This window comes from Trichoderma citrinoviride, assembly GCF_003025115.1.
Source record: "Trichoderma citrinoviride strain TUCIM 6016 unplaced genomic scaffold BBK36scaffold_9, whole genome shotgun sequence".
NCBI lineage: Eukaryota > Fungi > Ascomycota > Sordariomycetes > Hypocreales > Hypocreaceae > Trichoderma > Trichoderma citrinoviride.
In genome coordinates, this window is record NW_020194717.1 from 1,434,326 (window position 1) to 1,457,215 (window position 22,890).

The following is a 22,890-nucleotide window of genomic DNA, read 5'->3' on the forward strand; positions in this document are numbered from 1 at the left end:
CGGAGAGCTTTATCGTCCGATCCTCCTCCTCCCTGCCTTGTCATTTCTATCCAGTCAAAGTACATACATACATGCACAGCTTGATCCATGGATATTGATTACCTTGCCTCTCCTAGGTACGCACAGTACAAGGTCCACGATATGCTCGTACTACTAGTACCTACAGGCCATCAACGCCACAGGGACCAGGGGTCCAGGCTTTAGTGCCCTGGGCTGCTGCTACTGCTGGTTAGCGCAAGAGGCCACACACCCCCCCCCCCCTCAACTTCCCTCCTCCATCTCCCACTGTGTCTCTCCCACCACCGGCTTGGCTCTTCTTTGTCTCGATTTTTTCCCTCATCAACCATCGCCGTCTTCCATCGCCAATTGGAGCTCCTGACCCATGCCCTCTCGATTGTATACCTTACGATGTGGGGTACCGGCTGGCAGGCTGACCTGATTCCGAAAGAACGATCGGCTCCCTTGTCTGGTGTCACGTCGCATCTCTCTGGTTGACCGAGGTCGCCATCCATCTCGCTGCTCTGCTAGCACAGGTAAAGCAAGAAGCTGCGGCAACCCCCAACTACAACTAGTACGTTGTCGTGATACCCTAACCTGCCCTATCACGCACGGCCTTTGGTGGCTTGCAGGGCCCCTGTGCAGATGGGCTTGAAAAATGGCCTGCTTTTTTCCTCCTAGACCTCTCTCTTGCTTTGATAGAGGGCCAGCTGCTGGCTTGGCTAGTTCGGCCGGACGTGATCAAGGTTGCGCAAGCTCCAGATCCTCGCTATGCGAGAGCGGCGCCGCACATGGAATCTAACGTGCATGGCCGGTGGTGCGGCCCATCGAGAGCTGGAGATTGACCGCTGTGCGGCCGAGCGAGGCCTCATTGTGAACAGGTCCGTCGTCATCCTGTGCTTTGTTCAGATCGTCATTGTGCTAGCATTGAGAGGCCGACAGCCGAGACTTTTCTGTGGCTCGGCATCGCGAACTGAGGCCACCGCGGCAAGGGTTGCGGAAGCAGAGAGATGCAAGTCTTGCAGATTTGGGGTTCTGGATGACGAAGCAGAATCAGAACGAAGCGGAACCTGCAGATCGATTCGAAGGCCTCGAACTCGCCCAGCTACTGCTGCTTGTTACTCGGGTTCTGGGGCTTTGTGCGAACCGATATGCTTCCATGCTGCCATGTCTTACAGCTGCGCTTCCCGTGCTTGTCACATCGGTCTATGTGATTGACCGTCTCTGGCGCCATCGGCTTGCCCTGCAAAGGTCATCATTGTGAGCCGGACCGTCCCACTAGCTTGCCCGAGGTCATCACAACACCAACAGTGTGATGTGATTATCACGGGCTGGGGATTTTCAACTGTTGCCCGTGCCTCATCTTACACCAATCTCATCGATTACCGCTTCCGGCAATCATGCAGGCGTTAATTCAACGATCATCATGGTTCGGAGTGGCGCCTCGAGAAGCCGTAGCGGCCGACGGTGGGGTTGTCACAACGATAGAACCAACACACATGCACTTTGCCGTCCCGTTCGCACTTACGTGGACATAGGCATGGAGATCGGGACGCCAAAGACATGCGGACAAGGTGGCGACGGTCAAAGGATTCTCGGCCTTTAGACGTGACCGTTTACAAGCATGGCAGCTGAGACACCATCAAGCCACCGGCCGGGCGATTTGCGCCTAGACGGCTAGCCGGGCCTCACCGACTACTGCACGTATGAGACTGTTGAACGGAGGAAGGAAACAGAACCTTGCGTGCCCAACAACGGGTCCCAAGATGGAGCCATTTTCCTCTTGTTTCCTCGCCTGGCCTGCGAGGGAAAAGATTTCATCGAGTCACGAGGCCACAATGACGGCATCAGATATTCCACCGCCTCGTTTTATGGAGTGTTTTCCGTGAGATCTTCTGGGGTCCTCCTGGTCTCTGCTCTTGCTTGCTCTGCAGTTCGACGGGGCATCGCGGTGCTGACGGAGGAGGCAATCGGTATTATGTGCCGCGTGGTGACGGCATTCGAGCTGCCCAAGAGTCGTCACCTTGATGAGAAATAAGTCACCGAGGCTCCCCAGACGGCGGAGCACCTACACTTTTAAGCAAGGTGATGTCGTAACAGACTTTGAGCACTCGCTTTTATCTGCAGGACGGAGCGGGGGTGCATGAAAGCAGGGCCATGGCGGAAGCACGATGAACGAAGCCTTTCCGGGCCCCTTGCCTCCCTTCTCTCGCCTGTGTCTCTGTTTCTCGCATTCTCGCAGCACTGGAAGGCCCTCACCCCATGCGCCGTGCATACAGGCACGGCGAGCCTGCGTTGAGAACCCCCTGTTCGTGCATGAATGATCCTGTCAGTGTCGACAAGGGCCGCCTTCAACCTTTGTCCGCATCCCAGTCGCTTGCTGCTGGAGAAGAATGACAGAGGAGAGAGAGAGCACGGCGCCTAAGCGCCGGCTATATTTGGACGAGGACCGGCGTCCACGGTCTTGGGCCATCCAGCAAATCGCGACGTCCAGCAACCCTGCTCATGGGTCCACTCATGGGACTTGTGCGGCAGCCTCCATGGGCGGCCAGGACGCTTGACTGGCTGGAAGAAACGACACCATCTGCCAGTGTTTGCCTGACGGTCCAATTGAGGCCGTCGTCTTCGCGCCGCCCTCGCGGCAGAAGGGCCCCGGCCTCAGGCGCCAATGGGGAGCCGGCTCTTTGTCTCTAGCACCGCGACCAAGCTGTATCACCCTGCTCTCGTCCGGGCCTGTGCTTCGAACATGCCTAGCCGTTGTTGCCCTCGCTGGTTGCGGCCGTGGGACTTGGGCCCAACTGCTACTGCTATTCTTGTCCCCCGCAACGACTTTGCGAGCCGGATCGGTGTGCTCATCACCTCGCATTACAGACTAGCTCTGGTGCTGTGCTGACTACCGGGACCGAGGGCCCCCCTTGCTCAGACGCGCAGCTGTCCATGTCCCTGTACACGTACGGAGCAGGCCTTGCGTATGCGTATCTTTCGCCCGCAGGAACTCTCGGGTGGTCCCTCGAGATGCGACCTGCGGCCGTTCATGAGGAATACTTATCAACCGCTAGCCGCCCACTGAGATGCAGAATTCTCCTCCCCCTTTGCGACCTGAATTTCGTTTTGGTGACATCTACTCCGTGTAGTGCCTTTATTGCGTGCTCTTGAGGCCTCTCGTTTCTTTATATCTCCTTTTCGGTTGCTTGTGTACCGCAGAGTTACCTACATTGTTACATTTCAGCACCGATTTCATCCGTTTAGAGAGCTTGCCGGCAACGGCTGTTGTATCAGAAGCATCTCTGACTCTTTGACTACTCCGAGCTATCTCCAAGCATCTCAAAGCTGTCCTCGCCACTTCCATGTATTGAGCAAGCCACAACCTTGACGAGCAAAGAAAAAGGTTCAGGAAGGAGAAAGGAAAAGGATAATTGAGAGGAAGAAGCAAGCCCCAAGATCGGGATGGTACGTAGCGTGCCACTTACGCTCGACCCGACCCGTCACTAACTGAAGCTTATTCAGGACTACACATCCTTCCATGTCGGCGAGAGCCGCACATACCAAGAGATGCGCCAGAAGCCCGCTCCCCAGAATACCTTCTTTAACCTCAAGCAAGAACCCCAGCAGGCTAGGCCGACATCAGTAGCCACCGAGTTCGTGGACACGGACTGGGATGAAGAGGAAGACGACGATGAAGTGAGCGAGCCCGAAGATAACTCACCTCGAGTGAGTCTGCAGTCAGTAAGTCGACTCTCTTCGTTCTGCGCTACCTCCCATGGAGGCGTGAAGTCGATGCTAACGTCGGGTACTCGCAGTCGGGCCAGCCCAGTTTCACAACCCTCTCTTCGTACGACGAGGTCCCCACTCCTCGTTCAAGTAGAGGCCCGCATGTCTACGTCGATTACTCCCCCAAGCAGGTCGAAGGCCCTCGCGGCCCGCACCTGTTCCAGTTCCCTGTCGACCAGTACACGAGGTACCAAGGGGCTGAAGACGATGTAGTCCTGACCCTGTCGCCCATGACGCCTCATCCATCTCGAGAAGCCGCATCTCATGGCAAGGCTCGCTGGAGCGGCCCTTTCCAATATACCGATGCGGAGCTCGACTTGTCGACGCTGGCATCATGGACGCCCGAGATGGTGGCGCAGTCGATGCTCAATGCCGGCATAGAGCTCGCGGTCACGGAGAAGTTTATGGAGAATGATATCAATGGTGCTCTTCTGATCACGTTAAAGTTTGAAGACCTGAAGGAGCTGGACATTCACTCTTTTGGAATCCGGACCAAGGTGTGGAGCCAGATCAAGGCCTTGTTGGACAGCACGCCCGCTTCGCCAGAGGCCACGACTCCCATCGAGGACAAGCCCAGCCGTGAAGCCAGAAAGGCGATGAAGAAGGATGGCTCAGTGCGACGTCACGAGAGCAAGCGTAGGATTCGCCGGGCCAATGATCCCATCACACCGATGGAGTCGGTATCCATCATTGGCATTGAGCAGGTCATTCCGAAGCCTCACAACTGCTCTAAGGGCGAGAACTGTTCAAAATGGAGGAAGCAGCAAAAGGCCATCGAGGACTTCAAGAGACTGAACCCACACATCGACATCAACAAGGCCGGCGGAGCCGTCCTCGTCTACGGCGACGTGGGCAATCCCGACACAGCCAGGGCCCTGGATCCGAACGAGACGATGCGGCCATTCTCCGACTCTGTGCCCTCCGTGGTGGCGTCGTCCGACATTCTCGGGCCTGGCAACCTGCCGCCGCTGCAGTACCTCCAGGAGGCGACCCTTCGGAACTTGCAGGCTCGCGACCCTCAGGACAACGTCCGCCAGTTTCTCAACTTCCAGCGGAACAACGTAGTCAGCAATGAGGTGCCGCTCACTCCCCCCTTTGAAGTCACCCCGACTGCGCAACCTCACCAGGGCTTGCGACGTCTGCCAAAGCTGTCCATCCCCGGGAACTCTCAGGCCGCCACGCGACAGGCACCACCCCGACCAGCTGCTTCCCAACCCGTACAGCAGCAGCAGCAGCAGCAGCAGCAACCATCGCGCCGCTCGTCACCCTTGCAGAATGAGTTTGTCCCATACCAGATGGACAAGGCTGATCCGCTGTCTCCGGACTTGGAAACCGCAAAGAACCCATATCGATTTGGCACTCCCTTTTCCGAGATGGATGTTCCCGTCACGGCTGTCCCCCTCGGCCCCGTTGCTCGAGATGCCTCTCAGTCGGTGCCTCCTGATATGAACTACCGGGCTGCTCCCATGGCTGGCCATAATCGGTCCCAGTCGCGAGCCTCTGGCCGCCGTCCATCGTTCCCTGTCATGCCTGCCTTGGACGAGAACCGGGTGACCCGCACCTATCCCAGGGCCGCTTCGCCCAAGACTGCGTCACCCCGAACTCCAGCCCAACAGCAGCAACAGCAGCAGCAGTCACAGCCACAGCAGCAGCAGCAGCCTTCCCAAGCACCCCCTCGCTTCAACTACCCCTGGTCCCCCGTTGACCGTACCACCTATGAGCAGGCCATCCCTCCCATGCCCGCATTGCGCCCCGGTGAGTCCAGGGAGGCGCCCGCCGCCATGTCCTCGAGCAGCGGCATCAGCTTCCAGGGCCCGATGAAGAAGCGCAAGATGCGCATGCTCCGCCACGAATGGCAGGACGGCTACTTTACGCTCAAGGGCACCCGCCTAAACATGCACAAGGACGCTCAGCAGATGGACCGCACGCTCGAGTACGTGGACATTGACGACTATGCCATCGCCTGCTCCAGCCTGGCCTCGACGTCCAAGCTCAGCGCCGCCTTCAAGGCCGTGTCCATCCACAACCGCGAGAAGAGCGACCCCGTTGGCGCCTTTAGCTTCCAGCTCATCCCCCAGGACAAGAACGGGGCGCGGCTGCGCAAGCGGGACAGCTCGCTCCAGCAGGGCAATGCGCCTGCCGAGGGTGTCAACGGCACCGGCAAGACTCATCACTTTGCGGTCAAGAACCGTGACGAGAGGATTGACTGGATGCGAGAGCTCATGCTTGCCAAGGCGCTGAAGCAGAAGGGCGATGGCTTTGAGATTAGCGTCAACGGCAACATGATTTGAGCCACGACATCATAAGAACTTACACCACCCCATTCCATCTTTTGTTGGGGGGTTTCCCCGAATATCCTTTGCTTTTTGAATTTGAAATGCCTGTTTTCCTGTTTCTGATGACTCTCCTTTGTGTCTAACGAAGAATGACTTATGACCTGTTCTCACCATCCCTTTTGTTCCTCTCTACCCTCCTCTCTCTTCTCAATCTCCTTGACGTTGTTCTTATATATATCCCCTTCTCCCGCTGAGTCTACGCGCAGCAAGACTGCCCTTTTTGCTCCAGCTGTTATTCTACTTCTCCGAACACCTCCTCTTTCCTTCATTTCTTGCATACGAACAAACCAACAAATCATGAAAGAAGATATACATGGCGAGCGAGACGCAAAAGAGAGTCTGATATACCGATTTGTTTGTTACTAGTTTACTTGGAGAGTTCGGATTGATGATACCTTTTTTTTTTTTTTTTTTTGTTGGTTTTATGTGTTAGAAAGATTGCGTCCTTCAAAGGATTACGAAGTTGGAAGAAAAGAAACACGATGCTGGTTTAGGGAACTTTTTCTTTTTCCTTTCTTCGGGGGCATGGTGATGTTGAGAGTGAGTTGAGGTAGTGGGTTTACAGAAAATTGATGCAATAACATGGAATCTGATTGAACAATTTTTGGTGTACAAAGTGATTGATTCGTCTTGTGATGCTGTGGGTGTTGAGGCTACTCTTTGATCGAGTTGTCTCTCTGCGCCATCTTATATGTCTCTTGTCAGCCTTGGGGAAGTTGTTGCCGGAACCTCCACATATAACCCATGGCTTAGATATCATCTTAGTACTTGACTAACTATAAGGTATATATTGCATGCGAGATGCAGTATCAAGGTGAAGCAGGGTACATGGCTCATTATTTCACCTCAATTACGAAAGCCCCGACTGCGTTCTAGGGTAGTAGGTAGTGCCCTCAATATGAGTAGTAACAAGTACACTTCAGAGAGACACCCAGCTCACAACTACCTATGTAGAGCATCTTTTTCCCATAATATTTTCAGATAGAGCATAATCAGTATATAGATATATGTATAGTACCTTTACACTTATCTTACATCTCTTCCAGCCGGAACCGTCTCAACACCAAGATTTTCCAAACACCCCCTTCCCTGATATATCGAGTAAAAGCTGGCGGACCATGTCCCTTTGTTCCTTTTCTTTTCCATGTCACACACATATATATACGTTTCCCCGTCCTCTCCCCATTTCTTTTATCTTGATTATTTCCATTTCTTTGTTCTTTTGATCCTTTCATCATACACTCACCCCTTTTTTCAAGGAGAATTCTCCGTCATAAACTCGGGCCGCGTCACGCCAGCCCTCTGATGCACCTTTTCCCAGTCAACCGCATTCCACCACGCATCGACATACGCAGCCTTGCCGCCCTTTCCATCGACGCCCATGCCCCAGTCCAGCAGCCAGGCGTGCTCCCACGTGTTCAGGCACAGCAGCGGCTCCAGCTCGATGCCGCCGGGGGGCAGCTCGCCCGTCCTCCTGCGGCCGGCGCCGAGGAGCTGGTTCCTGAGGTAGGGCCTGGCGGAGCCGTCGTTGCCGACGGTGTTCATGTCGGTGGACTGCATGCGCCAGTGGGCGCCCGGGTAGGGCGAGCCGGCGAGGTAGGTGGGCAGGATGCGGTAGTCGCCGGGGCCGGCCTTGACGAGCCAGACGAAGCCCGGGCCGAACATGGCGGAGGCGGTGACGATGAACTCGAGGCGCAGGGAGTCGATGGAGGAGAAGGAGGCCTCGAGCTCGCGGCGCAGGTCGTCGGGCATGGGGGTGCCCTCGGGGGCGATGCCCTGGAAGAAGAAGTGGTTGTTGTGCGCCATGGAGGCGTGGTTGAAGATGGGCGCCTGGTTGGGCTCGCGGGCGGTCATGAGGAGGATCGTCTTGACGTCGTGGGCTTCGAGCTCGGTGCCTGGGACAGAGCAAAAACTTCAGGTCAGCGAGGTTTCTATTTGGTAGAAAGTTGATTTGAAGGAAGACCTCACCAGCAATCATGGCGTTGAGCTTGTCCAGGGTGACCGTCATGTAGTCTGTCCACGCGAGGGCGAAGCCGCCGGGGCTCATGAGGTTGGGCACGCCCTGGGAGTAGTCGTGCGGCAGCAGCGGGACGGAGTGCAGGCTCCTCCTGGCGCTGAAGCCGCTGCTGCTCTTGTTGTTGTGGTTGACGACGGTGTTGAAGCTGCCATTCAAGGCGCTGCCGTTGGCGGAGGCGCGCAGGTTCAGGCCCAATGCCTGCCGGGACGTCCGCAGCAGCCGCGTGCGGAACATGACGGGCTGAGGTGAGTTTGAGGCGATGACCTGGGCGAGAGGCTGGGGAGGATTGGCGCTGGTGTCGAGTGGTCGAGAGGAAGAGGGTCTTTCTTGGTCGTGATGCTTCAAAATCGGCCCTCTCGAACTTTTTCCCGCCCACTGCAGTTGGAACGATTGGATTGATACCCCCACCAATGAGATGGGAAAGGCACTTGTCCGTTCGTACCACCACCAGCCACGCGCACCAGCCACATCTGCCATGCTCACAAAGACTGCAGTGGATTACATAACAAAGGTCAGATCTGTGATTTCTCGCCTCCTGGTTGGCTCATCTCGGCTCCTCCCATGCAAATGTACTCCCTACCCCGTCTTGCACGTTGCTCAATACGAGGCGCCCGGTCCCCGATACTCTCGGCAGCCCGACGCTTGAAAATAAAGGTGGAATCAACCATGGACGGCCAGTGATGTAACCGCTGCCACAAGCAGGCGTTTCAACCTGGTCCCTTTTCTTGCTCAGCCCTGCATGAACTCTGCCTTTTGCCTCCTCCGTCTTACCTCTTTTTTTTTTTTTTCTTCTTTCTTTCTTCTCTGCTGTCCTGCATACATTCATCGTACTTGAGCGACAGCCCCAGAGCAGCACCCAAAACGCCTCTTCCCCTCCCCTGGGCGGCTCCCGTGACGATCGACTCTGTCCCGTGCCTCACCGAGTTCTGAGACTCTGCTCCGCCACTCAGCGGCGGCGATTCGCCAGAGCCTTGTCCTACCCTTCCCCCCTCCGAAACCGCGAATCACCTCAGCTCTCCTCCTCTTCTCCTCCCCTTGTCCTGCTTCTTCTCCTTCCGATACTACATACCTTTCCCACGGCATGCAAGTCGCTCGTGATGCGGCGATAGGAGTCGACATTCCTACTCCCGTTACGCTCCTCACCACAATGGCCACCCTCACATCCACAGCAACAACCGCCCTCGCCTCCGCCACGGCCAGCGCCACCGCGGCGCCCTCAGGGCCCTTCCACATCGACGCATCGCAGGGCGAGTGCCAGCTCCTGGGGCCCTTTGCGCTCGTGGTCCAGGCGGCGCTCGGCGGCCTGGCCATGCTGTCGCTGGTCTACAAGCGGTGGAGGGAGCACCCGCGGCGGCCCGTCAAGGTCTGGTTCTTTGACGTCTCGAAGCAGGTCTTTGGGTCCGTCCTGGTGCACATCTCCAACATCTTCATGTCCATGTTGACCAGCGGCCGCTTCTCCATCAAGGTTGAGCCCAGCGTCGTCGAGCGGCTGGTGGCCAGAGGCGACGACTACGTGCCCAATCCGTGCTCCTTCTATCTCTTGAACCTGGCCATAGATGTAAGTTCCCACACTCACATCACTGAAAGTACAGCAACGGGCATGTATGCTAACGACTGACGTCAAAGACAACCGTCGGCATCCCCATCCTTATCCTGCTCCTGCGAATCTTCAGCGCCCTGGCCTCCTTCACCCCGTTCGGCAAGCCCGCCGAGTCCATCAAGTCGGGCTACTACGGCAACCCCCCCAACGTCTGGTGGTGGCTCAAGCAGTCCGTCATTTACTTTGCCGGCCTCTTTGGCATGAAGCTCTGCGTCCTCGTCATCTTCATCATGATGCCCTGGATCGAGCAGGTGGGCGACTGGGCGCTTCGATGGACCGAAGGCAACGAGAAGCTGCAGGTCGCCTTCGTCATGATGATCTTCCCCCTCATCATGAACGCCCTGCAGTACTACATCATCGACTCCTTCATCAAGGGCAAAGAGATGGACCACGAGCTGCTCCCGTCGGAGGACCATGACGACGACGACGAAGACGACGACTACGAGAGAAGAGGGACGGGCTCTGGCTCAGAACAGGACGAGACGCCCGTCAAGTTCAACGGACGGCCGCGCAACGGCGACGAGGAGTACGATCCTGACGTGGACGGCGACGCTCCCACGATTCGCGGCAGCAGCTCCAGCCGACCCAGCTCCAAGCCAAGCGGAGTCTCAGTCGAGTTGTTCCCGAAAGAGTAGCACGTCTCTTCGTGTTTAGAGCTTTCACCCGCAACACACTGTTTGTACATAGACGCTGTCATCATCGCTTTGGGTTCCTTTCTTTTGCTGGCTCGTTTTTTGTTGGTTTCAAACGGGTTCGTTTTTCATATCCTCGGCGCTGGAGAACTGTTTTGGCGGGCGCACATCATTTTTGGGTCGAAATCCATTCTCTTGTTTTCTTCTTCTTCCCTCTCCTCCTCGGCGTTCTCCTTTCTGGCTCTGATTCTTTTCATCTTTTCCGTAAACTTTTATGGTATCCAATTTCAAGTTCGGTCCGAGAAAGCATACATACAAGCGGTACTGAAGAACAAATACACGAACTCAACTTTTTTTTTTCTTCGTCCCATCAATTAAACATCCTCTGCAAAGTGATCTCCAGCCAAAACCAATCAATCAAACTAACCCATTCATCGTCCCATGTTTGCCTACCCCGTTACCACCGTTTCTTCCCTCTTTCTCGTCCCAGTGTTTCTCATTCTCATGTTCTTGTACCGTATTTGGCACCCGACGTCCTCAACAAAACAGCTTACGCTGGGCGGATGGTTTAGTGGTATAATTTTCCCTTAGCATCGTCGGTCCCGAGATATGCCTCGGTTCCAACTGGCCTGGGAAAGGTCCGGGGTTCGATTCCCCGTTCGTCCAATACAAGCGATGACATCTTCCTTTCGAAGATTTCTTTCCTTTTTTCTTTTCTTTTCTTTTTATGCTTTGTCGTGTTTTACCTGAGATGTCCCTTTTATGGGAATGTGAATGTGAAGACGTGTGACTTGGTCCCTTTATGCTTCCCTGCAGTCAGTATAGGAGAGCATCACGGTCAAAGACTATATGGCAGGTTAAAATCAACAAGAGGCGAAGAAAAAGGCTCAGTTGGATGCGTCTATGTAAATAACTTCACATCTTCTTATCATCATAGAATTACGCAACTCCAGTCAATTCATGTCATACTCAGAAAACACCAAACCGTCAGGCTCACCCACATCTCCAAAAAGGTCAAGGCAAACATTGCCTGTCGACGAACGGAAAGAAGAAAACAACCCAAGCAGGTAGATCCAAGCAAAATCGTCATTATGTGAGCAAGATCCAAACTCCCAAACATAAGCCAAAGAGAATAAACACCACTGGACCTCTAAGTGGCGACTGATTCGCCTTTTGATAACGCCACGCAACCGAATGTCGTCAGGAACATGATACACCAACATACTTGCCATGCATGAGATACCGCGAGATCAAACATCAAGATTCAATCACTCAGCCGCTGCTCTCTAGACACCGCTCCAGTTCTGGGGTGAAGGGCTGTAAGGCTTGTAGCCGGGGTATCCCTCGTTGTCTTCACGCTCATGGGACTCGCTCGGGCGACGGTCGTAGTTTGGTCCCTCCTGGTGCTGAGGGCGAGCGTAACCCGAGCTGAAATCGAACCCTGAGTTGTTGACAATGGGAGACTGAGGAGGTTCCTGCTGCAGAGCTTTCGGAGGTGCCGGAGTGTACGTCCTGAACGGCACCGGCTTGTTCTGCGGGGCAATGGCAAAGTCATTAGGGGGGGCTGGCGAAGTCCTTTGGTTGAGGCCTGGGCCGGGGGACTTTCTCATGTGCGGATCCGTGCCGTAGGGATCAGGCGAGGTGTGTCCATCGAGCTCGTGCGGAGCAATGGGCATGTGCGCCGGGCCCGGAGTCATCTGCCTCGGGACGCCGAATCCGTTCTGGCTGGACGTGGGCGACTGGTGTCCGGGGCTCATGATGCCTACGGCGGGGGCTGCGTGGTCGTAGGGTTGGTGGGCACCATACCCGTCGGCCGCGTGGTTGTTGTAGCCTTGGTCATGTCCGCCGTAGTTTGTATCGTGTGCGCCATAGCCTTGCTGATGTCCGTTGAGCCCTTGATCATGTCCAGCATAGGCTTGATCGTGTCCGCCGTAAGCCTGGTCATGTCCTCCATAGGCTGGCTCATGCGCACCGTAAGCTCGATCGCCGTTGTAGCCCTGATCGTGTGCGTTATAGCCCTGGTCATGCGCACCATAAACCTGATCGTGAATGCCATAGCCTTGATCGTGGGCACCGTAACCTTGCGCTTGGGCGCCATAACCTTGACCCTGCGCAGCGTAGCCTTGATCTTGAGCGGCATAGCCCGCGTCGTGGGCAGCATAGCCCTGCTCATGTCCGCCATATGGGTTAGCGGGCTGCTGGCCGAAAGAGTTATTGTAGCCGGGAGAGTTGGTCTGTTGACGATTGTACGGGTCGTTTCGGCCCATAGGGCCCTGTTGCTGCTGCGGACGTCGCTGCTGCTGTGGTCCGCCGTACCTGGGGCTGTTCATGGCCTGGCTTTGCTGCGGAACAGGCTCTTTCTTAGGGGGCAAATCGTCCATTTCGACCTCCTCTTCGAGCACAATCTTTTTCTGGTTGGCGGACTCCCAGCTTGGCATAGCCGGGAGCGCATCGGCATCCTGCTTGGACACATCAAACTCGGCATACTGCGGGGGCCCGTGAGAAACGGCCGGAGCAAAGGCGGGCACCGGCGCAGGCGCCGGCACGTTGACTGCCATGGGTGCCTCCTGGCGGTATCCTCCGTAGCCGGATTGCTGAGGATTGTACGGTTCATCGAGATGCTTGCGAGACTTTCCACCGGGAGTGTCGCAACAGCCACAGCAGTTTCCGCAACATTTCAGGCAGTAACAGCAAGAACAGCAGCATGACATGCCAAGGCAGGTGCATCGGACGATGCAGACGATGATGCTGAGAAGGATGAGACCGCCGACGACCATCAGTGCAATAGCAGGCCATCTGTCGAAGCGTTAGTAATGTAAGTCACTGACGGGCCGCGATGCCGCGATGAGACCGCTACACTTACTTGCAGTAGACGTGAGCCATACAGCCATCCCAGCTGGAAAAGGCCTGCTTGATCTCCGAGACTTTGTTGTCGGCATCGGCCACGATATCTCGTCTTACGACTTCAGCGGCAAGGCTCCTTGCCACACTGTCCACCACACTCTCCCATAGCCCGCCGCGAAGGCTTCGGACCATGGCAACGTCGACCGAAGGCATCGTGTATATTTCGACTTGCGTCTTCGAGGTCTATGGTTGTTTCTCTGCGGGAAGTACGTGAGGACTCTGTAGCTCAGAGCGAACGTCGTTTTTTGTGAACAATTGGATGTCTAAGTCATGCTACAGTTGGCGAGTCTCGGAAGCGAAATTAGCAAGACAAGAACGCGGCGCAGTCGGTTGTCGGTCGTAATAGTTTTCGATATTGGATTCGATGTGTGTGCTCGATAGGATAATGCAAACGATATGCCGTGGTCTCGTAGGTCGTGAAAAGTAAAGAAGCAGCAATATGCTCAAAGAGTACAGAAAGATGGCCGCAATATCAACAGATAGACGGCTTGCAATTCCACAAAACACCACAGGCGTTGCAGAACCAAAGGATTGAGTGTTGGTCAAAATAGTACAAATCACCACGAGAAAAGAATGGTGTCGCTCGCCGTGTATCTCGTTACACACCAGCGAAAAGTATCAGCGTAAATTTACCCCTGGCAAAAAGAGACTGCCAGAGAGTTACGCAAAGAGAGCAAATGTCCTCTTCCGCCAAGAAACAAGGATCGTAGAGGCGGCTAAGGCCAAGAAAAGAGAGAGAGGATTGGTCGCAATGGCCGGCGCAGAATGGACGAAAACTCCAGGTTTCAAGAGAGAGAGCAATGGCTGTGCAGGAGAGTCGAGCCGAGGAGGAGCGCGCTTCCAAGAGGCCGCAGTCGAGTTAGCGCGCGCGCGCAGTCGTGTCCCTTCTGTCGCTGTTGGACCGTCGAGGTGTCGTTTTCGCTTTCAATCCCGTCTTCCCAGTGAACGTAAAAATGAGGGGGGCGGAAAGTCGAAAATCACAATGAGCTTCCTCTTTAAAAAATGAATGATTATGGCCGTCGACGCAGGGGACCGCCAAAGCAGAAAGCCAAAAGAAGGAATGAGGCCTGGGAGGAGGCAGAGATGGCTGGGGGAAGGAGGGAAGAGAACAGGAAGAAAGGATGAAGGATGGAAAAAAAGAAGGATACTATCCACCACGATGACTGTTCCCACCGAATAGGAACAGGGGACAGACAGACAGAACTATCAATCATTCATCAGAGAGAGAAAAGAGCGAAAATAATTAAGCTGGAGTGAGCCATCGTGCCGCATTGTCCGGCATGGGAAGGGGCGCCTGTCCCTCCAGCCGTTTATCACGCATATGCAATGCAGGGAAGGCGCAAGTCGGAAACGTGCCTTGCAGGGGACCAAGGAGCGTCGGACCTTGCTGGGGAGGGGACTGGTAGCCGGTACCTGTCAGGAGGGATGAGGATGCGCGGTCCTGCCCTGTACCGGATACAACCTGGAAATGTGGGCGCTGATGCCGCGGGCCCTTTGAATTGGAAAGAAGCGGCTCAATGGGAGGAGTTTAGGCAGTAGCGGGCCGGCTGCCAGCACTAAAAGTGTACCGAAGGTCAGGTACCCGAGCCTCTCCATCGCAATCTCGACCCGCGTTTGACAGACCACTGCAGAGGTGCTGATTGACGAGAACTTGAAGTCCCACCGTCATCACGGCAAATACTTAAGCATCGGCAGGAACTAAGAGATAGAACAGCAGTAGAAGGGAGATCGCAACGCTGTCTCTATCAGCACGATTCTCACAATTCCAGAATAGTGCAGGCCAATGTACATCTGAATACATGGTACGGAGCCAGACAGATCCCCTGCTTCCCAGGTTGTCAACTTGTCTCATCGCATTCTGGCCTCACGCCAAGACCGGGACCTTGGCGCCAGAGGATCCCAATTCGAAAAGATGGAGCCATCCAATCGTTCTTTTTTCCTGCGCGGGGGAATTTGACAAGTCCCAAGATCAAAGCCCTCTTTTTTATTCTTCCTCTTCTTGTTCTTCTTCTTTCCTTTTCCTCTGTTACCACCAACTCAGCAGTACGTAGACTGATACATGGCCCGTATGGTCTCCCCTAATACCTACCTTACCTTACCATGCTGCTGTTCCAACCTACCTGGGCTACCTTGGGTAAGTATTGTTTGCTTTTGAGCCCACCCATTCGTCCTCCGCAGGGCTCCCTTCCCTTCCTCGATCCTCAGTTCAGCTTCCCAGCCCAAACAACCGCCCTCCCAGCTCTCAGCCGTCATATACGCTCCTACGGGCCGTCGTTCCGGCCTACCTTGTCTATTTTCAGCCTGATAATCTTGACCTGTCATTATGAAAAGAAGAGAAGAATGATAAAAAATTGATCAAGCCACTTCTCCCTTGCAGCGGCCTAGATTTAGCTCTACCTAGTGTTGCTTGGACTGGCGGGTGAGGGTGAGTTACGCAGCAATCGCAGGTGCCTGGAGCATCAAGTCCGATAATCATTCGCTGCTGATAATTCCTGGGTTAATGAGCACGAAAACAGATTTCATACATGCAGTATTATCACAGAAGGTAGCCTCCGCGACAGCACCGATTCCACATGTAGATTCCATAGGCGTCTACCTGACGGAACTTGGCTGGCACGCAAACCCCGCCTCTGTGCAGCAAAGAGGCCTCCCGGTGTCAGTCTTGGCTGTTGGCGGTGCGGAGTGCAAAGTACAGCGTAGAGAGCATCACAATCTCGTCTGTTCGAGATCTCCAAGCAACCCAAGTCATTCATGATGAGTGTACGCGAGCAGTTGAATGCGTGTTGATAAAGCATGCATATTAAAAGGCGACTATCAGATGTGAAAAGAATATGCCACGTCGGACATACGAGAAAAAGAAGAAAAGAATAACATTCATCTTGAGGCGCAGCATTTTAGCCACTCTCAAACGATTAATCGTCAATTCCGCAGCAGTACCAAGAGAAAAGCAAACCTGGATATCAATCTTCCGCCAATCCTTAGGCCCAACCGAAACGCCGGACCAAGCCTTCCCGTGTATCCCTTTTTTCAGTCGTTTTCTTTCCTTTATATACGCCCAATGATCACATCTTGATCATCTGCACGTGGCTCCTCAGCAGTCGTTTACTTTCCCGGAGGAGGTCCCGGAGGAGGCTGATAATGAGCATCAGGCTGGTACGCGGACTGGGGCGGCTGAACACCGTACTGCGGCTGGCCGGTAATGTATCCGTCGTTGGCATTGAACGTCGTGCCCGTCGTCTGATTGCCCATGGGCGGCTGACCGTACGGCGGGGGGCTGGTGTATCCGTATCCTTGGTTGTAGGGAGACTGTTGCTGGTTGTAGTCCTGGTTGTATCCCGTCCCAGACTGGTAGTTGTTCATCTCGTGGCCGTTGTTGGGCTTGTTGGTGCCGGAGGGGCGTGTGCTGCCGCCGAGCCAACCAGTTCCGTACAAGGGCTGGACACCGCGTCTGCGATTTCGTCTTGTGATGCATCTGTTGTCGATGATGGTCAGTACATTAACGCTATTTGCGCGATGATGGTCGTAGCAGAAGTGATTAGGTCGGGGGTAGCTTACAGGCAACTGGCCAAGAGGATCAATGCCAGAACAATGGCGATGCCGGCGAGCACCCATCTGCCCCAAAAGTACCAGCCGCTCCTGCGCCGACATCCAAATCCATCGTAATAGTAGCCATATCCGCAAATGGAATCTCGAGCGAAGAGGTCCATTACTGGAGCCATGTTCGCTGAAATGGAGAGGAAAGACGCGAAGGAGAAGAGTGCGTCTCTGATGAGAGGTCGATGAATCAGCGACAATGAGAATCAGTAATCGTTGACTTAAAGTTCGGTCGCTCTGCTGAGGGTATCGTCTTTCGATGATTATCTGCGATGCACAGCGATGCGCGATAGCAGACAGAGTGTAAAGGGAGAAAAGGGAGATAAAGAGTAGGGAGAAAAAAACAAAGGTGAGGTGGTGCGAGTGTTGGGTTAGGCTTTTCGAGGGAGGATTGCAGGAGCTCTGAGAAATCCGTTGGTGGCCAATGTGTCCTGTTTATGCCCTTTTCCTTCTTGTTTGTCTCACTGGGCACCTGCGCCAGCTCTTTCCTCGCCCGCCCGTCTGTGACTCGTCTTGTATGACGTTGGAATCCCTGCGCTGAATCAAGGCCCCGCTTTCTTAGTCTCGAGAGGTCGCGCCACGGGCCACAATGGAAGTGGCTTCAGGTAAGCAGTTTAATGATATGGTTGAACAAGCAAGCAAGCCAGTCAGCGAGAAAAAGACACAAGAAAGGGGGGAAAATCAATCATTATATATTCTTTTCCAGTCCTTTGATGCTTTATCATATTTCTGGTTGATGCGCCTTGGCGACAACATTTCCAGCCTTTGTAGTGCTGCCAAGTCGCCAAGTGCTAAGGTACGTACGCAAAAGGGCAGCAGCAGTGCCACCGCACCAACCCGCCACAACACGGAGGCTTCACAAGTCACTGGATTACAGCACTGCCCGCCCGCCCACCGCATTGATGCAACTCCCTAGCGTGCTTATTCCTGAGGTTTCCTGTGTGTCGCAGCGTGACCTGTGCTGCGTTTTGGGGCCAGGGCCCATGTCCGTTGCTTTGCTATCAAGTGCTGGAATCATCCAGTAACCAGACTCTGGTGTTGTCGACGTAGACGGGACGTGGAAAGCACACCACTGGCAACACACAGCAACGCAACACGAGCTGGGCTTTCGAGAAGCACCACCTGCAAAAAAAGCATCCGACTCCCCAAGTTGCCCACAGTAACGGCACCCGGCATCAATTGCGCCATAAAATAACGGCGCAACTTGGATCAGTAGCTTCTCTCGGCATCGGCAAGCTCCAATAACCCAACCAAAGAACCGATCCCCTTCACAACGTCCTCCGTCGTCGTAGTCGTCTTGCTCATTCTCGTCTCTTCTCCCCTTCCATCTTTCCAATGTGGCGTGGCTGTGCAGTTGCCCCATACATTGATAGGTATCTGATCGCACCCAATCAGCGCTTAGCCGCAACAGCTTTCCCCGTCCTCTCCCCTCCCAGCACCGGATGTAGGTGCCTGTGGATCAGCCCCGAAAGTGGGCGCTGCTTTTTTGGCAACATCCCCCCGATATCCCATGGAGTCCAAAGTTGTCAAATTCAGGCAGGTTTTGCGCATGGAATCGCAGCCGCAGACGGGGAAAATCGGCGACAATTGCTACTCCGTTACAGAGAGAGCACTTTTGATGTTTCTAGAAGACCGCTTCTGGGGATGCTGACTTGTCTGAGCCTCGCGTGTCTTGACAAATCCTTGCAATGAATCTGCATCTACAGGTACCTCTGCCTTCTTACGTTGCTTCCGCCTTTGAAGCCACTTCGTATCAATCATGTACCTATCTCCAAGATTCCCAACATTGTTCAGTAGGTACCTACATGCAATGACTACAAGTAGTCTTCGGGCAAGATGTCAAAAAACCTTAATGTCTATACCTACGCAATCCCCATGCCTCGTCACAAAAACTCGGCCATTATATCTCCGTATGACGCATGACGAATCCTGGCGCAACGCCTTCCCGGCCCTGCCCGCATCCCAACCTGACCTTGCCTGAACTTGCGGCGCTGTTAATAAGCTGTAAGCTCTTCTGTTTCCATGTTCGCTAAAGGTACAAAGATCATATGGCGGTTGGTAGAGATTTGAGTTTCTTGCAAGCACGGGCTGTAACATCAATCGCATTCGAATGTTTTGAATCGTCATTGATGATGGGTTAGTATCCGAATCCGGTAGGCAATCCGCCAACACTAGAATCATAACCATCTCGTCACTCCGAATCTTCCAACGCTCAGCCTACATCATCTGACCGCATGCCCACCAGCAGCCACAAGGCACAAGGCACAAGGCACAAGGGACGGCTTACCTCGGAGGATACCCCTTCTCGTACATGACATTGTAGAGCATCCCCCACAAGGCGACGATACGCCTCTCGCCAAGCGTATTCCAGAAGGCCTCCCACATACGCCCTCTCTGTCGCATACGTGGTTCACTTGCCATCATATATATCCTGCATCGGCCTCGTTGTCTGCTCTAGATTCCGAGGGGTATAACCTTCTTTCATGCAACGAAACAATAGAAACCCCCCCATCCTCTCATTGCATCCGGCCCGACACCGAATCATCCGACGCCGCAGCAGCCGGATGATGCGGCGTCGACCTTGTCCAATTAACGACCGCGCGGGGTAATGGGAGGCTCTGCTGAGCTGCAGTAGTAGTAACAATACTCCTTTCAACCGGATAATGGCGACATCCACCATGTCGTCGGGAGAGTTTGAACGCTGGGAATAGCAATGCTCGTTGTATTAGTTGTCTTATATCGTACAAGAGCACCAGATGCGCTCGGCCAAAAGGTCGGGTGGAGAAGCCACAAATTAGAGAGTTCCGTCATTCTCTGAACGAAAAAGGAAATCAATGCAATAGGGAATAACAAAACGATACCAATGGTCGGCCTACGGCGCGAACAAGGCAAACAAGACGCCTTTTCCTCCCAAGACTCCATGCTCGAATCCGCTCGCAAAGGAGAGTCGTTACAAGTAAACCGTCCTTTTGCCGTATACTCTGAACCCAAGAATATCATCCAAAAATGCCAAAAGGGACCAAAAAGGAGGGTATAAAAATGTAATCCGTCAAGCCAAACTCCGATGTTCCCCCGGCTGGTTTGGCTCCTTCATCCACCGTGAGCATACCATATGATTTTAGGGTCGTAGGTCGTTTCGAATTACAAATGCAGTATCGTTCGTCATGCTTTTGGCGCTATGATTCCCCGTGGGAAGGTTCGAAAAGGAAAACGCCAAAAGCATGGTACATTATGCCTTGGGGAAGGAATATCGGTTTCGTCGCATCTCTTCAGCCTTTTTCATGTTGAGTTCGGCAAACTGCTGCGCCTGCTGCCTTGCAGCCAAGGCGTTGATCTTCTCGCGCGCTCTGATGAGGCTGCTGTTGTCCTGCTGCTTGAGCTTGGCGCGAATGTTATATAGAGCCATGAGCGTGTTGGCTCGTTCGAGGTCTTCATCGTACTGAACAAAGCAGACATGGTCAGTCATGTTCACATATGGACAAAAGCCATCTGTTTCCTTCCCTCCCAGCTCGTAGGGAAGGCGGCCGCATTCTTACATTTGATGGTTGAGGAGTGCCAGGCGTGGAATTGGCCGCTGATCCCGATTTGGGGGAGCTGATGAGGATGCGCCGGCCCATCTTGTCGAACCTGGGCTGCATGGCGGCTTCGGAGGACCATGCGCGCCTTAGGCCGGACGAGGGCCTCTGCTGCTGTTGGGAGGAGGCTTGAAAGTCGGATCTGACGAATTCGGGCTGGATGATGGGGACGTCGGCGTTGACAATGGCGGCGGCAGCCTCGGGTTCCTAAGCAACAATGGTTAGAACAGAGGTACTTGCCAGTGACATTCGGGAGGGCGTCTGTGGTGAGACATACAGCTGCGCCGAGATTGCTCAGGTCGGCGAGGACCTGGGATAGCTGCAGGCTCTCCATTTCAATGGAAGCAGCTCGTTCTCTTTCTTGTATCTTTTGTCGAAAAGGATAACTCTGTCTCGAGGAGAAGGATCTAGTATCGCGCGCTGGAGTTGGCGGGTTTGGATATTGGAGATCCTCCTAGCGGGCGCATATACGAGCAAAAAGATCGCGTGCGCGGCGAGGAAGAAGCTGGAGCTGGCTGGATATGGGGGAAATGGAGTCGGTGCAGAGGGGTGGGAAAAGCTGCGTCTGGCAGTTATCGATGAGGAGAGCAAAGTCGTCGAAGCGGCGAGAGAGCAAAAAGCGGACGAGGAGGGATGAAGGAGAAGAGTAAAAGGAGGAGAAAGAGTAGGAGGAGGAGGAGGAGGAGGAGGAAGAAATGGCAAAGGCTGGATAAGAAGAAAAGTGGCCGAAAAGTTTAAAGACAGGGCCGGCAAAGACTCGTCAAGACAAGCAGGTGCTGAAAACAGGAAGCCTGGAGCGGGGATCCGGCAGCTCGCCACCGAATCCAGCCAAACTCTGCAGTCGACACTGGCGGCGGCACTGTGGAGGCTCTCTGCTGCGGGGGTACTTTGAGGGGCCCCCAGAGCCCTTGGATGTCTTCCGCAGGCATTTTACAGCAGGGCCAGCGCCTGTTGCAGCGCTAGAGCCCGCTAACCCCTGCTCCGTGCGTCGACGGTCCACAAATCCCGCGTGGGTGTCACCCGCAATTGATGGATGGGATCCTCGTCGCATCAGACTGCGTCTTGATTACGATACATCGGCGATGAAGCAGATCCTCCATGCCGATAACTTGATCTCGACCCTCTCGTCAGAGTCTCTGCGTCACCCGACTACGCGCCGTTCCCCTTGCACAAGCACAATCCGCGCAGCTGCTTGCCTACCGCTGTCCTCACTGGTCGTGGCATCACAGCACAGCAGCTCGAGCCGACGCGTAACAAGGGCGGACGCATGGGATGCAATGGGTTCATGACGCAGGGAGCTTAGGCCCAGTTGTCGACGGTTGGTCTACCTCGTCACCAGTCCAGTTGGGTACGAGAGCGGCAAGGATACGAGCTGTTACAGCCTCTACGATAGTTGCTGTGCTGCCCGTCATCATCGATTTGGTCAAGCAACTCCGACCAAGAGGCCGGGGAAGCGCTTCAGGGGAGCCTTGCTAATCACTGCGCAGCCATTCGCTCAGCACGATAATACGGGCAAGTAATAATAACCTGAACAGATCGCGCAAAAGACGTCGATGCAAACCTCAGCTGACACTGCTGAATGCACGCTGACAAGTCCCCAACTTGTTTTCGATTCTTCTTCTTTTTTTCTTTCCATCTCATCCGGCCTCCCAGATTCGGTCGCATTTCCCCCATCTATCCGGCGCTACAACTGACGTCCGAACGCGGAGAGTTGGTGATGTCCCTCTCCAATACTCTTGCCATAGAAGTGGTACTTCCACACGCCCTGTTTATTTATCCGGCTGCTCTCGACAAGGCCAAGAGATTGAACATGAATACATTCTTGCTTCGACATGCAGCGATTGAAGAAGCGCTTCCCCTCACGCACCCAAGATGGATGCTGCATTGTACTCTTGTACCCTATGCACCGCGTGCTGCACTCGCTGGATCCCTGTATATCAAACCGGTTACTATGTGTCTAGGACTTATTCACTTCCATGTTGCTTCCATCGCATCTTCTCCCAATCTCCATGTCACCCGGTCCTTGCTGTGCTGACATCAGCGTAAGAAAGCCCCGGCTCTAGTCCCAGCGCACTCGGGAGCCTTGGATCGCATGTGTGGCGAGAGACGAGAGCACTGTAATGCTGTTTTTTCCCTTCAACACGAAGATTCTCCAGTTAAATTGACGTTTCGTAGTCCAGTTGTTTAGGAGGTGGCTGATAGTATACTGGTCTCATTAGGCCTGTAACTGAATACCCAGAGGAAGAGTGAAACAGCGCCTCGATTTCAACTGACAACTGACACCCATCTCATACGGGACCAGATTGTTCAACGACAATAATCAAATATACTTGTACTCCGTCACCTATATCCCATTCCCACCGTCAATCTCCATCATTCACAGCAGATTCCGCCTCCTGATTCCCCCCTTTACTCTACACAGACCGAATGAAGCATGTCAACTTATCTACAAAGATCCCCCCCC

The 22,890-nt window shown here is 54.3% G+C and overlaps 6 protein-coding genes and 1 non-coding gene across 7 annotated transcripts; 3 read left to right on the plus strand and 4 right to left on the minus strand.

Annotated features, from left to right (window-relative positions):
* Positions 1 to 3,549: 3,549 nt before the first annotated feature.
* Positions 3,550 to 6,059, plus strand: BBK36DRAFT_1170146 (hypothetical protein; the record flags this gene model as incomplete). Its single annotated transcript, XM_024895409.1, has 2 exons — positions 3,550 to 3,723; positions 3,798 to 6,059. The coding sequence occupies 2 exons, from the start codon at positions 3,550 to 3,552 to the stop codon at positions 6,057 to 6,059; spliced, it is 2,436 nt and encodes an 811-aa protein (XP_024748730.1).
* A 1,299-nt stretch (positions 6,060 to 7,358) lies between these two features.
* BBK36DRAFT_1160610 (Fe superoxide dismutase) lies at positions 7,359 to 8,355 on the minus strand (the record flags this gene model as incomplete). Its single annotated transcript, XM_024894306.1, has 2 exons — positions 7,359 to 7,999; positions 8,073 to 8,355. 2 exons carry the CDS (start codon positions 8,353 to 8,355, stop codon positions 7,359 to 7,361), a joined length of 924 nt encoding a protein of 307 aa, XP_024748731.1.
* Positions 8,356 to 9,268: 913 nt separating this feature from the next.
* Positions 9,269 to 10,356, plus strand: BBK36DRAFT_1122021 (hypothetical protein; the record flags this gene model as incomplete). The annotated part of the gene is made up of 2 exons (XM_024890895.1): positions 9,269 to 9,679; positions 9,748 to 10,356. The coding sequence occupies 2 exons, from the start codon at positions 9,269 to 9,271 to the stop codon at positions 10,354 to 10,356; spliced, it is 1,020 nt and encodes a 339-aa protein (XP_024748732.1).
* A 554-nt stretch (positions 10,357 to 10,910) lies between these two features.
* BBK36DRAFT_t112 lies at positions 10,911 to 11,019 on the plus strand. The gene has a single exon. It is a non-coding gene; the product is annotated as a tRNA-Ala (tRNA).
* A 618-nt stretch (positions 11,020 to 11,637) lies between these two features.
* On the minus strand, positions 11,638 to 13,423 carry BBK36DRAFT_1205329 (hypothetical protein; the record flags this gene model as incomplete). The annotated part of the gene is made up of 2 exons (XM_024897352.1): positions 13,217 to 13,423; positions 11,638 to 13,149 (listed from the first exon to the last, which is right to left on the minus strand). Exons 1-2 carry the CDS (start codon positions 13,408 to 13,410, stop codon positions 11,640 to 11,642), a joined length of 1,704 nt encoding a protein of 567 aa, XP_024748733.1. The 5' UTR covers positions 13,411 to 13,423.
* A 2,919-nt stretch (positions 13,424 to 16,342) lies between these two features.
* BBK36DRAFT_1205331 (hypothetical protein) lies at positions 16,343 to 16,976 on the minus strand (the record flags this gene model as incomplete). The annotated part of the gene is made up of 2 exons (XM_024897353.1): positions 16,343 to 16,729; positions 16,813 to 16,976. The coding sequence occupies 2 exons, from the start codon at positions 16,974 to 16,976 to the stop codon at positions 16,360 to 16,362; spliced, it is 534 nt and encodes a 177-aa protein (XP_024748734.1). The 3' UTR covers positions 16,343 to 16,359.
* Positions 16,977 to 20,080: 3,104 nt separating this feature from the next.
* On the minus strand, positions 20,081 to 20,760 carry BBK36DRAFT_1122470 (hypothetical protein; the record flags this gene model as incomplete). Its single annotated transcript, XM_024890948.1, has 3 exons — positions 20,081 to 20,290; positions 20,388 to 20,633; positions 20,704 to 20,760. 3 exons carry the CDS (start codon positions 20,758 to 20,760, stop codon positions 20,081 to 20,083), a joined length of 513 nt encoding a protein of 170 aa, XP_024748735.1.
* Positions 20,761 to 22,890: the final 2,130 nt, after the last annotated feature.